Source organism: Hydractinia symbiolongicarpus, chromosome 8 (assembly GCF_029227915.1).
Source record: "Hydractinia symbiolongicarpus strain clone_291-10 chromosome 8, HSymV2.1, whole genome shotgun sequence".
Taxonomy (NCBI): Eukaryota; Metazoa; Cnidaria; class Hydrozoa; order Anthoathecata; family Hydractiniidae; genus Hydractinia; species Hydractinia symbiolongicarpus.
In genome coordinates, this window is record NC_079882.1 from 28,990,976 (window position 1) to 29,007,764 (window position 16,789).

The window sequence follows — 16,789 nt, forward strand, 5'->3', positions numbered from 1 at the left end:
CCGACAAGTTTAATACACATTGGAGATCGTTACAGCCATAGTCTGTTGTTACAGTTTAAACATATTTAACACCGCTCCTCTTTCGTGATTATTTTTTAGATTGCTTGTTGCGAAAAGAAAGGTATATTTGTCATTTAATATGGTAAAGAAAATAGTATTATATAGTTACCCAAAGAAATGAATATTCACAGCTTTGAAATCTTGCACAATTCGGGCTGTCATGCTGAAAGTCATAGGACGCCGTTGTCCTAGCTTTAATGTCAATATATTAAGATAAACATAATGGATCCAGTGGAAAATGTAAATATGAGTAATTAAATAAGTGAGAAATGGACGGTATGATTTATTCGAACTAATTGGATCAAAAAGCTGTTGTAGAACTCACACCGCAATGAAATTACATGCTGACGTTGTTTTATCAGTTCTTTTTAATTAAATAACCTTCACAATTGGAGGGAATAACAAATTATAAACACAAACAAAGTCAAGGGATTAACAAAAGCTTTTATTTTTTGTACATTGAATTTCAAACGTAATAGGTTCCTGTGGACTACGCTATTAAGTATTCAGAAAAGACTTTTCTTTGCACAATAGCATTTGCTTCAAGCTTCATGGTTTTATTGCTGATGAAAAGATTACTAGAAAAGAGGGAGTTTTGAAGGTATTTGTAGTTCTAAACGACAACAAAAAAATGTCCGAGGATTTTCTAGTAGAGCGACGCAGAAGACACTCAGCGCCAGCCATTGCTGCGTGGAAGAAACTTAAAAGCCACAAGCCATCAGAAAGGGTGCGATTAATTAAAGGCAAATACTTATGCTTAGTTACCGGGGCCGGAAATGGCCTTGGACGAGCAGTCGCTGGATTAGCCTTTCAAGATCAAGGGATTTTTCCTTTCGCAATGGCGGACTCCAAGGTTATTCTTGTCGACAGCGATGAGGAGGGTTTAAAAGAAACGTCGGGAAAAAAGATGCGACAATTTCTAAAGCATAGAAAAATTGACGTTGAGCTTATGATCGTAGACTTGAGCGACTTAAATGAAACGAAAGCAATGCTGGACAAAATCGTGAGCACGCATGCTAAAGATTATGAGCATGTTATTTTCATCAACAACGCAACAACCATTGGCAATGTTGGAAAGCAACTAACGGATATGGACGATATTGGAAATATACAAAAATTCTGGGATCTCAATATAACTTCGCGAATGTATCTCACAAGCCGATTTTGTAAGGAGTTTTATCGTTCAAAACGAACTGTAGTTCATACTTTTCGTTTCGATATCGTCCGATCAACACCCTTTTTGGGAATGAGCTACATGTCCCAGAATGCAATCGATGCATTCGGGGAAACCTTCGCGAAGGAAAATCCAGCAATTCATGTATTACACTTTACTCCATATCGCATCGACACGGAAAAAACTAAACGCGTAGCGGAAGATTGCGGTAACGAAGATTTACGAGAGAAAATTTCAAGTTATTACGAACTCAATCAATTGCAACAACCACTCGAATCCGCTAAAAGAATGACGAAGATTTTAGAGGAAAATGATTTTAAAGAGGGTGAAGTGATGAGAATCGAAGAAGAGAGCTATTTTAATAGCGACAACAACAATAATAAAACAGATGCATGAGCTTTATTGCAGATAATCAAAAACAAACAGAATATAATAAATTCTATGGTGAAGTTATGGATGTTATTTCCTGTTTTGTGGTACACCGCTTGTAAATTAATTTTTCTTTTTAATATCTTTTATATTAAAAACAAATTATCTTCGTTATACAAAAACCACCTGTGGTTTGAATAGCAATGAAAAAAGGGCGAATTTAGCTTTTTAAGTTTTGCAGGTGGGAGACTGGAACGAGTTTTCCCTTTTACACTATACGCAATATAAAGTATGCATAAATAATTCGCACTGGTGTATTTTTTATGCTATCTTTAAATTTACTTGCATATTATAAAAGCGACACGGTATAAGATCAAGATAAGAAATATGATAGCATGAAAACAAAAAAGGAAACAATAAAACAACCTTAATTGATTTTAGAATTGTATATATATCACAAACGCAAACACGCAATCTTGATAAAGAAGTAATCATATTAATTTATGAAGTTCGTTGGCTGCTTATATTTATAAAAGACAATGTTTTATTTTTGAATACAAACAGATAATCAGAGAGGAATTCCATTAAACACAAACAAAAAAATTTAGGCAAACATGTGAATAAAACTAACACCTGGCTCTAATTCTCCTGGTTCTTTTGTACAAGCAAGGAACTGTGGAGATATATGGGTAATACAAACTGGGGTATCATAGTTAAAAATAAAAAAAACGCTTAATTATATTTAGATTTAAGAAAATCAGTTTCCGATTAAATAAAGAAACATGTCCTGAGTATTAATCAAAAACTCTCCTTTGCAGATATCGAAGGAGTGTGATATATAAAAAGGCGGATACTCCAAAATTAATTCCATTCAAAACCATAAAAAATAAATTAAACTTCACAGCCAACATTTATTTGGAGAGTAATTAAAAATAAAGTTTTAATAATGTATATTATAGATATACTTTGAAAGAATGGAAAGTATGCAAAGAGAGGGAAATTTTCTCGATCTGCAATGACTTTTACATTCATATGAAAACTGTCCAATATAACAGACGTAATTCTGAAAATGCTGAACGAATTACTACTGCAACGAGGCGAGAGACATTCAGCACCAGCAGTAGAAGCGTGGAAAAAAATTGGACATCACCAACCCTCAAATAAGTTGTGTTTGCAGAGAGGGAGGTATTTGTGTTTTGTTATAGATGTCCGCAATGACTCGTGGCAAACTGCTTCCGAAATGATCTTTGAGGGAGAAGAATTATTTCCCTTCGCAAAGCCAGGCTCAAAAATTATTTTCGTTACCAGTGATAACAACACATCTCGTGACGAAGTTACAGCAAAGATGAGAAAATGTTTGGATGATAATCGGTATATAGATATTGATCTAATCATTGTTGATTTAAGAGATTTCAACAGCATTAAGATTGGGCTTGACAACATAATTCAAAGACACAAAAAAGATTACGACCATGTTATTTTTATCAACAACACAACACCTATTAGTCATGCCTCAGACCAACATCACCGACAACAACAAGATAAAAAATTTAAAAGTTGCTATGACAACTTCAAATCTCGAATGTATTTAATGACCGAGTCATGTCGACATTTTTATCGTTCAGAACAAACCGTGGTTCATGCATATAATTATGACAACCTACAGTTAAAACAACCCTCTGATAATTTCAATTTACCCGCCGAGAGAGGGCTGTGCACTACAAAGGAAACATTTAGAATTGGTCCAAAATCTTCAGATGGATTTTTAATTCGCTACAAGAGCGAGGCTAGTGAGAACGAGGTCATGAATAAGAAGAGTGACACGGAAAAAAGCTTTTATGACAAAAGTCAGCAACAATCGTTTACGTCGACAAAAACCATATACATTAAATCAAAACAGCCGTCGATAAATAAATGCCATGCTAAAACGACATCATGAGTTGTTTTAATGGCTGACAATTTAATGATGATAAGGATGTAATAAGATATGGCGTCTTCTCCAGACTAAACATAATCACTCACTTGATAAAAAAAGTTAATTTTGGCATTCTATTTTCATTAAAGTCAGACAGGTTTTTCCCTTTTAGTTTTCACCAAAACTTGTGGAATGCAAGAAACATTTGTAATTACACAAGCGCTGTGATTTTCAATTTACATAAGCTATAACGAAGATAAATGTAAATACTTTATACGCATTTGTTTTAAGGTAGGAAATGGCAGATGTTTGTTTTCTGTTTTTTGAAAAGAAATAACAAGGTCGTCTTACACAAGTATGGTCTAGGGAAAGAAAAATAGCGGTCACTGGTATCGTTAGAGTAGCAAATGACCATAACAGGGTGACTAATAAAATAGGAACAAAAGTAAGGATATTAAGGAGACAAATTGACATTATTTAAGAATATTTTGCTGCGAACGAGAATAATAAAATAAAAAATAATAAGGATAATTGAGGAGAAAAACAATTTTAGTTCTCTATCTTTAATGTTACATACTATTTTCTATGATAAGATAATATACAAATATACATATAAATTATGCCCTGAAAGATAGAAAATATAGGATTTTAAATAACAGAGAAATATGTCTTATTTCACTGGTGATGAACAATCCACATTTCCAAAAAAGTTACGATCAGAAAAAAAGGAAATACGGAGAAATTAAGGAGAATAGCTAAAATTTTAATTTTTTTAAGTATATTTAAGTACTTTTAAGGTTATTTAAGGAATTTAAGGAGGAGTGGTCACCCTGCATAAAACACATTAGGCGACCTAAATATGGTGGTCGTTATACCAGGTTTGGTTGATAGGGTTTTTTTTACGAAGTTATTTCTTCCCCATACTCTGCGTTTAATAAACACTTTCCAAATTTCGTTTTTTAAAACTTTCACTTTTTTAATTTTTTTTCTTCCTATCTTTAAATTCAGTATGGTTAAATTAGCATGCTTGTAAATTTTACTGATGTGAGTTCCACAAAAAGCATAATAATTTTTGATTTTTTATATTTTGATTCAGGGGTAACATAAGTATTACTTCACCTATCGAAATTATAATCACTTTCAATTCTCTATGGTGACGTCAGCAAAGATTATTGCAGAAAATATTTTCCCAGTTAAGCCAGATTCACTCAATGTTATAGAGTCAAGACCTGTGAAGATTTCTTCATTATAGAATGCGATTGTATTTTTCAAACTGCTGCTCTTTTTATAAAAACACTTTTAATTTTAAAGTTTTTAAGTCCAATGTTCCACCTACAAACAAGTGTCACATTTTCGCCTCCAAACGAAAAGTATATGTCATATACTGTATGTTCTATACAACAGTATAAACATGTTTCTATATTTATTTATGAGAATAAGTAAAAAAAAGCAATAGTCACATAGAATAAAACACCAATTTTATCTTGTGAGTGTAGTTGTAATTAGATATATATATATATAGACATGGTTTCAATGTTTCTCGCACAAATTTATAGTGTATGTTTTCTTTGGTAATAAGATCGAAGACAGCCTTACATTAAGAAAATTTTATACTTTTTTAGAGAGAGATTGACGCATTTTCAGTATCTGTTCAAAAAGTGGTTGTTCTAAACTAAATTTCACCACTAAGAAGAAATAAGGCTTTATCAGTCCTGTACATTAGTCAACATAACATCTTACCCTTTTTATAATTGACCAATTTCCAAGCTTTGTTTCAATGGAGGTACCATTGTCAAATGAATGCATTTGAATCTCTTGCGGATAATACCATGAAAATATCTCACCAATTAAATATCCATTAGAAAAGTCCCTAAAAATGTTGTCAAAAGATAGCAAAAAATGTATATTCTTATAAGCTGTTTCGATCTTTTTAAATTATACATCTACACTATATTGTTCAGATAACTTTATCAGCTCTTCGTTTTTTAGATCTAATTGCTGGTTCCTCTAACCTGTGCTTCTTAAGTAATTTTTTCATTGTTGAACTTTTTGATAAACAGTTACATTTGCGTAGGACTGATAAGCAGAAATTCTCTACAGTACATAATACTTTCGTAGCGTTGTACAGATACAAATAATTGTTCAGGATATGATAAATTTAAAAATGGCTATATACAGGTACATGGTGTAAAGAAGATTAGAGTGACCATTCATTTTTAAAGAGCAAAATGCACTGTCCTGACCTTTTCCAGGATTAAAGTTATTTGACAAATACAGTTATAATTTACTATAAATGCATAGGATCAGTTTCAAAAATTAAGGGGGGGTTTGTGACATTTCAACATGTCATCATTTGTCATTCCCTACAAAGTGTAATTTTGAGGTTACTGTTAACAAAAGGTAGGTACATTTGGTGTATAAAAATGGGCAACTTTTAAAAAAGGAAGCACATTTTGAGGTTATCTAGTTTTCAAGATATACTCGAAAATGTGATGTGGTAAATTTAAGGTTACTGAAATGAGGTTTACCCTCTTTAAAGAATCTAAGGATTCCTTGGGGTTACTTTAATGAAAAAAATTTTATTGAAACTTGGTACAGTGGTAACTAAATTGGTAAGCAACCCAACTAAATCTTTGAATAATTGAATTTGTAAAGTGTGTGAGTATATTGAGGTTACCAATGGTAACCACCATAAGACCAACATACTAAAATTTCAAGTAAATAGGGCAAGATGTGTTCCATTTGATGCTGAAACTCTAAAAATGCTCATTTTGGCACTTTCAGAAAATGTCACACTATTTTTGAAACTGATCTTGGTATAGAATAAGAAGTTCAGGGTAGGCCGAGTTTTTTCCTGAACAGTTCTCATAAATTGACAACTAAAAAAACCAAGCTTAGGAAAAGATAAAAAAGCAGTTATTCTTTAAGACTTTTTGTCATTTTTGCAAGTATATATTCCAATTCCAGAAATTCCCTGCATTAGTTATCACCTGAAAGTCGGAAATTAAAAAAAAATTATATTTCAGCTTTAAACAAAAACAAATTTCATTACCTTCTTGTATTTCTAACAGAATGTGTTAAATCTAAACTTTGCAACCATTTCAACACTTCTCTTGGTAATACTGTCATCATTAATAGATGGCTAAATTATTTTGTGTAAAAGAAAATAGCTGGCATATATACAAGTCAAAAAATTGTTATTATGTCAAAGGATTAAAGCAATATATCAGAGCAGCTAATTTCTATTTTCAAAAAACAGTATACAAAAAAAATAACCTTTGCAACTATTCCAGTTAAATATTTTAAAACATTTGGTATATATACAGCATCGCAGATCTAGAGCAACAGTAAAAGATTGTATTTCAAACACAGAGCGCAATTACAAAAAGAAATGATGTAAAGAAGTGAGTAAAGGAAAGTAAAATATATTTTTAGGGTTATATATCTAAAATGGCTCTTCGTTCTTGTCAAATTAACAAAAAATATATATTCTAAAATAAATACAAATAAATAAATAAAATAAAATATTAATAAAAGGAATATAGCAAGAGAGACATAAGAAAATCATACCTAAGGCATCAGCATTAAATTAAGTACACATAAAATAAGTACACAAAAGTGGGGGCAAACGTACATAGGCAACAAAGCAAATATCATGTAAAAAAATCTTTTCATTGCAACATCCGACAAGTAGGTTTTAATGTTTTTGCAGAAAGCAGAATGAGCATGTTTTTTGTAATCTTAATGGTAATTCAGTGAACAACTAATTAGCCAGGTCTTGTTCTGATACTATTGATGACCCCATGCTAATTTCAGCGTATTACATAATGATCTTGTGCGCATTTCAACAAATATTGACAAGTTAAAGGAAGGTATTCTAAGTTAAGTTAAAAGTTCTGCACTACTTGGTAGTCATTTTAATTCAACAATATCATTCGATTTACAAAATCTCCAAAAACACATCTACATTCTGCTTTCTGAATACACTGTAGTTTCGTCAGTTGTTTATTAAGTATAGTCATTGTAATAGATTCTTTAAACAGCTAAGCTCATAGCTAACTGTTTTCAAAGAAAAAGAAAGTGTATGTAGTTCTTGTTGACGTGGGATTGACATTGAATCATCACAAAATGAAATGACATTGTTTAAGCAACTCTCCCATTTTAGAAATTTGCCTTCTCTGTAAAGTTGAATTGTTACACAATATGTCGAATGAGTATTTAAGTATATATATTGTGCAATATAGAAAAACACATCATGTAGTTTTAACAGAATTAACACATACTAGCCGAATTCCTGTGAAAGAATCCACTGAATCTCTCATTAAACCGATGTAAGGGATACTAAAACAAAAACATACAACACAGTATGAAATTTCAACCTCGACCCCGGGCTCTTTGTCTCGTTTAAAACAGGATGGTGAAAGGAGAAAAAAACCCTGGGATTGAGGTTGCTCACAATCTGCATTATTCTATGTTCATAACCACTTAAACAAAACGTCTAAAAAACGTCTAAACATAAGCATGTACAACAAAAAAAAATAATAAAAAAATATGAAATAAAAATGGAAAATGTCCAAAAAAACCAAAAGGTGTCAAAAAAAACCAAAAGTCGTCTAACAACTGTTACGTAAAAAGCCAAATACGCTAAAACTATATATACTTGCTTTGCCATTCTAGAAGTACATCAGGGAAAAAAAAGATACTAAACATTAAAAAAAAATCCAACATTTTTTGTTAAGTCATACAAAATCAGCTATTCAGTCTATTGCATACAGCAAACCTTCCAAAGTTATACTCAAAATATAAAAATTAATAGTTGCAAACACATAAAAGAGAAATATAAAAACTTGAATCATCTACCAAAATATTTTAACCCAAACTTATAATCAAGAAAATCACACATAAAATCAAAGAAGATAACAATGCAGTGTTTTCGAATTTAAGAATCTAATAAATTTCAAACGATCATAACGTAACAGATGTAAACATTGATTTAACTTTGTTTACATTCAGGTTAATTATAAGGACATCAACACTTTAACAATTTAAGTTTAGGTTTTAGGTTTATCACACAATCAGTATTGTTAAAAACAGTAACAACGGAAGAATTATATTTTACAGTTTGTGTAAATTCTTCTCTGGGATATACACACTGTTTTTATAAGAATAGTGTGTTTTAGTTTCAGCGCCGATGTTCTTACTTTTTTGATAAATGCTTTCCTCAATATTCTCAATATGTTCTTAGCATGACTATGGCCTGAAAATATATAATGCCTTAATAAAATAAAGCATGCTATGAGTTACTATAGCTAGCTAAGGACAAGTTCTACTACATAAAATGGTCCAATGCTTGGATATAAAAAAGTTCAGTTCGTATACAATAAAAAAGTAAACTTCTAATCAATTTGTGCGTCATATACAAATGTCCATATCTAAAACAAACTATATCAAGCTTAGACATATTTTTAGGATATTCTAAACTTCTGACCCAATATTCAGAGTATATTCTTTACAAAATAAGTGCTTAAAGAAAATATTTTCCTGCTCAAGACACAACAACAAACTTAATATTTAAGGAAAAATTTAGCTCTGAAAGAAACGGCTAAAAAATCGTTATACACCAAAATTCATTTCTCTATTAAATAATTTAAAAAACACACCTGCTTTTCGTTTGCTTTCTCAGTTAGGTCGCTACCTACGGTTCGTTGAATAAAAGTCCAATCAGTTTTTTACTTTGATTACTAAATTTTGCTTCATCCCAAAGAGAACGAATTGTCGCTAAAATTGTCTGATGCATTTCCAATAAATTCTCTTTTAATGTTATATCACCGTATGTTTTTCTTCATTGTACAAAATATTTCTGTTAACACTTCATTCCACCACAACAGGTTGTTTTTTAAATTTTAGATTCAAAGTACATTCATATTCGAATGTGATACAACCTTGGTCCCAGAGCACAAAAATGGAAAATATAGAAAAACATAGAGCTTTAAGCAAACCTCATGATGAGTTGGCATGCTTTGTTTGAAATAACTTTTTTCAGGATTAATTTGAAAAAAAAGACAACCTTCTTCACTTCAGTTTTATTTTGTCAGTTGGTAAACAACTTGTTTCCATGAGAAACTGCGCGCACATTGTAAACCAGGGGTAAAATTAAATTATTTTGACTGTAACGGCCAAGAATGGCGCCGTAGCATAAATGACAAATGGACCCCCTGTTTTCTCATTTGTGGGCTTACTTATTTTTTTAGTAAATTTTAGCGTACGTCCACGTCATAAGAAAGTGACCCGTGAATTTCCATGTTGTGTACTCACAGTTTTACTCACGCTAGGGAAATAATATATAAAATTGAATTTGTTGTGGGCCATATTGATAAATTGTGAAGATGTGTAGTGATCTCATTTTCACTTTCAGTTATATAGCTGGAAATCAGTACTTAATAGATCGTTATGTCATCGATGTATTAAATCATGCCATTGATAATTATGTTTTGCAAGTCATTTGCATACTGGTTGAAGGGGATCAGTCCTAAAAATGACTTTTGAGGCACTCTTGTAGGTGCATACATAAAAGAATATGATGGATCAATTCAGCGCAAAAGCAGAGTTGTTAATTTTACTTATCAATAGACATTGGCAAAATGGCTGCCTAGAGTCCTCAAAATTAAAGTAGTGTCCACCAAGCAAACTACATAATCTTTCTTTTATAAAAATGTGCTTTATAAGAATATCAGGATTTTAGGTTAAAAACAACAGATCTTATGTTTAGAATAGAAAAATTAGTATAACATTATATATACATATAATAAAAAAAATTTAGAAGTTATTAATTACTAAGAACACTTTGAAAATTACATTTTTTCGCGGTAAGCCCTTTTGGCTCTAAGAGCTGCGTGGTAGATAAAAAGATGGTCTTTTCAGTCCATTTTTTCTTACAGAAACATTGTTTAGGCTTTAAACTATAACCAAGTGCAGATTGATAATTTTTAATTGACATATACTGATATAAAGTTGTAACAATACGTTCTTGTGAAGTCACAGACTATAAAGGACCCAACTTTACCTAGCACCCCACATTCTTTTGCCTGCCATGCAATGCAAAGGGCTTATTGTAAAAATTGAAAACATTCAAATAGGTCTATAGGGCCACCATACAGAGGATGCATTATTAGCCAAGCTAGCTAGCTATGTGCACTTATTTTGCTGCAAATTTGTTTAGCTGCCTAGCTACTTTTAGAAAGGATATCTATAAAGAGGCATGGAGATGTTCCAAGTAATGTGTTCTGTAAAAAAAAACCAGCAATGAAATTAGGACAATAACGATCAAGTTTTTCTATACAATGCATTTTTATTAAAACTTAACTAGCTATAGCTGGCTAGTATATAGCAAGACTTTAAGTATTGCATATGTTAGAATTTGGCACAAAATTCAACGCATTTTTTTACAGAAATAGAGGTCATAAAAAGGAAGCAGTTTACTACAGCTCTCTTGACTGCGCTCTTGTTTACTTTTTGATGAGTTTCCACGAAGAACTGCATGATGGTTCGTGTTTTAAAATTCTTAGAATTTCCCGCCAGCTACTTCTTTGGCAAAGTTGTGTTGTTGTTTTTAAACAAGTTTGACAAAAATGGCGGGCAGGAAAAGCGCGAAAAAAGAAAACACACTCTCCAAAAATGGAAAGGGAAAAAGAAAATTGGATAACAAATCAGAAGTAAGTCTTTCTTCATTCATTTTTTTTTAATTTCTTATTAGTTTTCCCATCAAATCATAAATTAAAGACTGGGTCATTCAGGGATATTTTTTTTCTAGCTTCCAAGTCTTTAATATGTTTTAGTTAGATAGCTAGCTATATAGCTAGCTATATATACTGTTTGACCACAAAAATTCCATGTTTACCTCATCTGAATGTGAGCACGAAGAATATCACTTGACAAAGCCGTCATAAGAATTACTGTGACAGTCTGTTGTTAACATTATCTACCAGAATACGTGTACATTTTTATTTCCTTTTCTTTTCAATTTTCACAGATTATAAAATGTTACTATGTTTGATTGAGCTGAGGCAGTCTAAGGTTTATCATTTTTTTATTCTAGTGGCATCCACTGGAAACAATCCACTAACTATAGGTTTTTCTGATTTTCTGGGCTAGCTAGAAATTGTACCTGGTACGCTACTATTCCTTTAAATATTTCAATTTCTGTTTTAATATCTTTAAGAACAAACTAAGGCAATTATGGTAAATGACCTATGAAGTTGTTCTGTAAAACGTATATATTATATATAAGTTTTGACATCGTGACAATGATTATATACAATATATATGAACTGGCTAGTATATTTCTTCTTGTGTCCATTTTTATAGCCATTAAAATGTTTAGTATTTTGTTCTTATAGGAATCGCCCAGTAAAATTGTAAAATTGAGTCAAGGTATTTTTATTACTTTGTTAAAATGGTTATTTGTACCATGTGCAAAAAATTTAGTCATGTTGTTTATTTGTTTGATAAATATTGTAAAATTATTTTAGAATGCAAATTTAAGGATGAGTTTGGGGGTGTGCTACAAGAAAAGTATGGCATGGCATTACCAGATGACTTTTTCTTGTTTTTTGATTTCTTGGTTAACAACAGTAAGTAAAGTTTCAAGTGATTTTTATCATTATTGTTGTTGTATGTGCCAATATTTGATGTGCAATTTTTTAATAACAAGAACTACTTACTGAAGTTTTTTGTGTGATCACATTTAAAAATTTCTTATCGTTGAAATTTGGCACCTCATTTTTTTGTTTTAATCATGAGATGTTGTACTGATGTGCAGTATTTAGAATGAATCACTTGAACAATGTTTGTTTAAGATATTGAGTAAATCAGTTGGTTTTCTGTTAGAGTTGTTTTTAAAATTTTCCAAGTAAAGTGAAAGAAACCTAATAAATGTCTCAATTTTAATAGGATTTGTTCGCATCAGATATTTGTGGTAATTTCTTTGATGTTAATTTTTTGCCTCGTTATTTTTCTGGAAAGATGCATGCCTGCTTTGTTACCAGTTCAACATTTTGTTAGAAATCCTGAGTGAATTAAAAAGTTCAATAAAAACGAAATACATAAGTTGTTGTTAATGTTTATTTCAATACACCTTTACGATAATTCAATTCTAAAGCGTGTTTTCTCAAGTTTTTAACTTTCTTCGTGTCAATTTATTTCAAATTTTCAGGAAACATTAATAATAATAAGATACAATTTATGCGTACCTTTCATTAAAAATAAAACGCGGCAAGAAAAGTCATCACGAAAGAACATGTTTTCTCCCTAATAAACTCTTATAAAAGTGTGATGTTTACCTCCTCTGATTGCAGACTGAGCTGCGATGGAGTGTTAGTTTTCCTGAATTATTGTAGTTTTTAAGACATTCAAGACAAGTACTTTAACACAAATTCTTTCTAAAGCAAAAATTTAATTTATTTATTCAACCTTGAATTTTTGTTTTAACTGATAATTTATATATTTTTACTAATTTTTTACTTATTTTACTAATTTCGACACATACGCACATACACATTGACGCAGGACAAACATTTATAGCAGTTTTTACAAGTGAAGTTTTTATCCTGTATAAACATTTTTAAATAATAATAATAATAATTTCAGATTTATGTCTTGATTGTACTGGTTTGAAGTTAACAGGACCATTTGATATTTTATCTGGTAATCTTTCTAAAGACAACACACTAGAGAAAGTTGATTATCACCTGCATGGCAGATGTTTTTATGATGTACCTGAGATGATGACTGTCTTATACACTAATGATAATGATGGATATCACATATCTTATTTCAGGTACTGATTCAGGGAAAATATAGTAGTCGTGTAGGTAGAATTCTCCATGTTTCATTATGTTTGATATTAATTTTTTCCAAACCCAATTTGTTTTCTAGTTAAAATTTCTGCAAAAAACTCATGTAATTACTTTTAATGTTGGAAAAGTAAAATTGTTATACAACCTTATAAAACACCCTCTTTTTGAATCATTGACTTTGACTTCAATGACATCAGAATGTTACATTAAAGGTAGATCCAGCAATCAATAGCATTATCAAATTTTATTCTCCAAAGTAAAAACATAATTAATTGATTTGTGTGTACAGTAAAAAACATCTATTTTTATATCCTATTTCCAAGCAGCAATATATTAGATGACACAAAAATCTACTTACTTTTAGAAAGGCAGCAAAATCAAAAAAATCTGAATTTTTAAAAGTAAAACAGTGTAAAATTTCTAATAGGTTAATATTTAGAAAAAATTAAGCATGGTTTTAATGTACTAAAAAAAGCTGGGATACACACGTTGGCTGTGTAATAACAACATGTAAATATAATAGCATATTTTAACGTAAATTTGACCTGAGTAAAAAATGATGCTGTATATACATGACACCTTCAATTTAGAGATTTTCCAGATCAAATGCCTCAACTACTTGTGTCAAGTAAATCAGATGTTAATGGTGAGTTATCAACAAGTGGAGACAATATATTTGCAGCTGTGTTGTAAGTTATGCTTTATTATGACACGCTTTTTAGAAGTTTTTTAACCTATCCTAGGTTACTGATAGAATTATCTCTATATAGAGAATATGCTGATTGGAAAAGAAACATTTTTTGCTATAATTTTGCGAATTTATCTAAAAGGCACACAATTAAGTGTTATAAATAAATGCGTAATTTGGATTCAGAGAAATTATTCCCAAAATTGACTTCGCAGCTGTGAAAAACGTCATCGGTCATCATACGTATACATTATACTATGACATTATTCTACGGTCAATGTCCTGTTAGTATTACAAACAAAAGTGATAGCAACAACAAATCAAGTTTTTTATTAAAAAGGTGGCATTCTACGTTTGAGGGGCGTTTATTCAATGAGGCGTTTATCTTAGGACGGTCGTTTGTTCAATTTTAGGCTAATTATTTCTTTATTCAATTTTAAAAGATCTGTAAAAAAATTACCGTAAGTTTGAGTTTGTGCGTCGTGGATCCGTCTAACGTGTTGTTTTATACATTAGCCTGTATTGTAAAGACTTACTTCGATCAGCGAATGACAAAACTAAGATAAAAGAACTAAACAGTTTATGCAAGCGCATTGAAGATAAAGCCACATCTTATGGCTACCAGTTAGAACGAACAACGTCGTCACATAAAGCACGTAACAAAAACGTGGTAACGAAGTCCTTCCATAAAGCAGGGCTGGTGGTGATACTTGATGAGAATGATGTTGGATATCGGGAATTACCATCATCTGATAGTAAGGGTTACGGGATTTTATTCTTTCGTTTTAATATTTTATTTTATGCCCTTAATCCATGTAATTAAAGGTTATTTATTTTTGGTGCAATACTGGGCCGCGTGTGTGCTGCGCAAAATATACCCAATTCGCCCATTATGTGTGTACGGAATTCTAAACATTTATAACTTTATCACAACTCATTTTACTAACAACATTAACAACTGTTGCGTCTCGACTAAACGTTTTTTTGGCTCCAAATCTGCAAAATTAAAATCGTACTCTTTTTTCCCAATTTGATTTGCAATATTTTATATCCTGCGAGGTATGAAAATATTCACATGTTTGTGCAAACTTAATTTATCATTGTTTTGATTTGAACAAAAATTATCCTGTCTAAATAGCGAAAAAATACCCAACATTTATATCAGCCACGCTGTTTTATTGTTTTATTAAAAGTTTTTGTAACAAATGTTTTCTGGTTTATTATCACCCTTTTATACCAATCTTTTTATTTCATAGGAGATTTAAGAAAAATACTCCAGAAAATTGTTGATGCAAAATCAGACAGTGAACGAGATAGTGCGTTTGACGAACTTCAGGAAATTATTACGCTTATCCAGTTCGCCAACGATGAGTGTGACTATGGAATGGGCTACGAATTAGGAATTGACTTATTGATATTTGGTCACGAACAATTTCGTCGCACGATTTTGCATTTGCTGCCATTAGCTTACCAACTACTGCAACGAGATATTTACGGTGAAATTCTTGAGAAACATTTAGAAAATCGAAAGAAGGACGGGCCTATAAGTATGCTTTCACTGTGATTGAAAATATTGTGTAGATTGGAGAATTATTGGTCGTCAATGTTGAGAGAAATAAAACCATCACACACGTTTAGACGTGCACAGAAAGATTCCGTGGAAATAAATTACCAAAGCAAGGTCTTCCTTACACGCTAGAATCTGGTGCGCGTAAAAAACCTCCATAAACATTAAAAAATTAAAAGTTTGTCATACAATTGTTTGTCAACAAATGCTAATACTTAATTTATTTTGTATATACTTTGTTATCGTATATGTGCATATGTTTATCACTTTTATGAGTTAAGACATGTTTATCTCTAGTAACTGTTTCAGCATTTTTGTTTCATTTCAAAAAACGTGTACCTATTTTATGAGGAACATTATCTTTCTTGACGCAGGGAGCAAACAATGTAAACCTTGAAATGGAATACTCTACTGTAATATAGTCAACAATGTAGGGCTAATAAAAATTTCAGTCACAACGTCATAAGATCTAGCTTTTCTTAAAATATTTTATAAGGTACTTTCTAAAAATAACCATCAAAATGGAAATTCGTGTAGCATGTTAAAATTTTGGAATACTGAAGGAAATTTTTTGCATTTCTTGGCGAAAATAAAGAAGTTATTAGTTTTGAAGTTTATCATTTCTTAAACATAATAGTTCAGCAGGCGATGTTTCGGGAAATTCTTCTCTCATCGGGCAAACAAAGGTGATGTTGTACATTACATAGTTACACAGGATCTAAATTCATAAAAATTAACCAATCAGAAACAAGCTGTTAATTACAGTTATATGCCTTCAGTAGTGATATGAGCACTGAACAAACCGAAATAATATCTTCAATAATAAAAAATTGCTCAATGGCCACTTAAATTGACATTAGAAACTACTGACTATTGTTCGACAAGCAAGCTAAGCTCTCTATCTGGCAACATACTCTTTTGTGCTTAGTTGTAGGGGGAGTCAAATTGCACTTTTTCGAATTTTTCACCCCTAAAATTATTTTATTATCAAAACAAATACTATTTACAAGTGAAAAATAACAAGTATCAACAAAATGTCAGCACAATTTATTTCTTAAACATGTCAAAAGCATTTTTATCTTTACTTCTAGTTGTTCCCCCCTGCTTATTCGACCCCCCCCCCCCCCCCCTACAATTAAGCACAAAAGAGTAACAAAATCAC

General features: G+C 31.2%; 2 protein-coding genes across 2 annotated transcripts in view; one reads left to right on the forward strand and one right to left on the reverse strand.

Moving 5' to 3' along the window:
* LOC130655764 (spermatogenesis-associated protein 4-like) overlaps positions 1-6,709 on the reverse strand; it is an 18,152-nt gene extending 11,443 nt beyond the window's left edge. Inside the window, exons 1-2 of the mRNA XM_057458554.1 lie at positions 6,571-6,709; positions 5,259-5,388 (exon numbers count right to left, since the gene is read on the reverse strand). Coding sequence (XP_057314537.1) covers positions 5,259-5,388; positions 6,571-6,650 — 210 coding nt within the window. The 5' untranslated portion in view covers positions 6,651-6,709. The remainder of the gene's footprint in view (positions 1-5,258; positions 5,389-6,570) is intronic.
* Positions 6,710-11,081: 4,372 nt separating this feature from the next.
* LOC130655763 (histone PARylation factor 1-like) lies at positions 11,082-15,789 on the forward strand. Its single transcript, XM_057458553.1, has 7 exons — positions 11,082-11,230; positions 11,915-11,948; positions 12,047-12,148; positions 13,164-13,353; positions 13,963-14,061; positions 14,577-14,815; positions 15,317-15,789. The coding sequence occupies exons 1-7, from the start codon at positions 11,147-11,149 to the stop codon at positions 15,622-15,624; spliced, it is 1,056 nt and encodes a 351-aa protein (XP_057314536.1). The 5' UTR covers positions 11,082-11,146; the 3' UTR covers positions 15,625-15,789.
* Positions 15,790-16,789: the final 1,000 nt, after the last annotated feature.

Bases quoted from the DNA above. Each gene is read 5' to 3' on its own strand.
- LOC130655763 (XM_057458553.1), top strand. From the start codon at position 11,147: ATGGCGGGCAGGAAAAGCGCGAAAAAAGAAAACACACTCTCCAAAAAT. The intron at 12,149-13,163 runs GTAAGTAAAGTT...TAATAATTTCAG, and splicing joins TGATTTCTTGGTTAACAACA to ATTTATGTCTTGATTGTACT. The intron at 14,816-15,316 runs GTAAGGGTTACG...TTTATTTCATAG, and splicing joins GGAATTACCATCATCTGATA to GAGATTTAAGAAAAATACTC.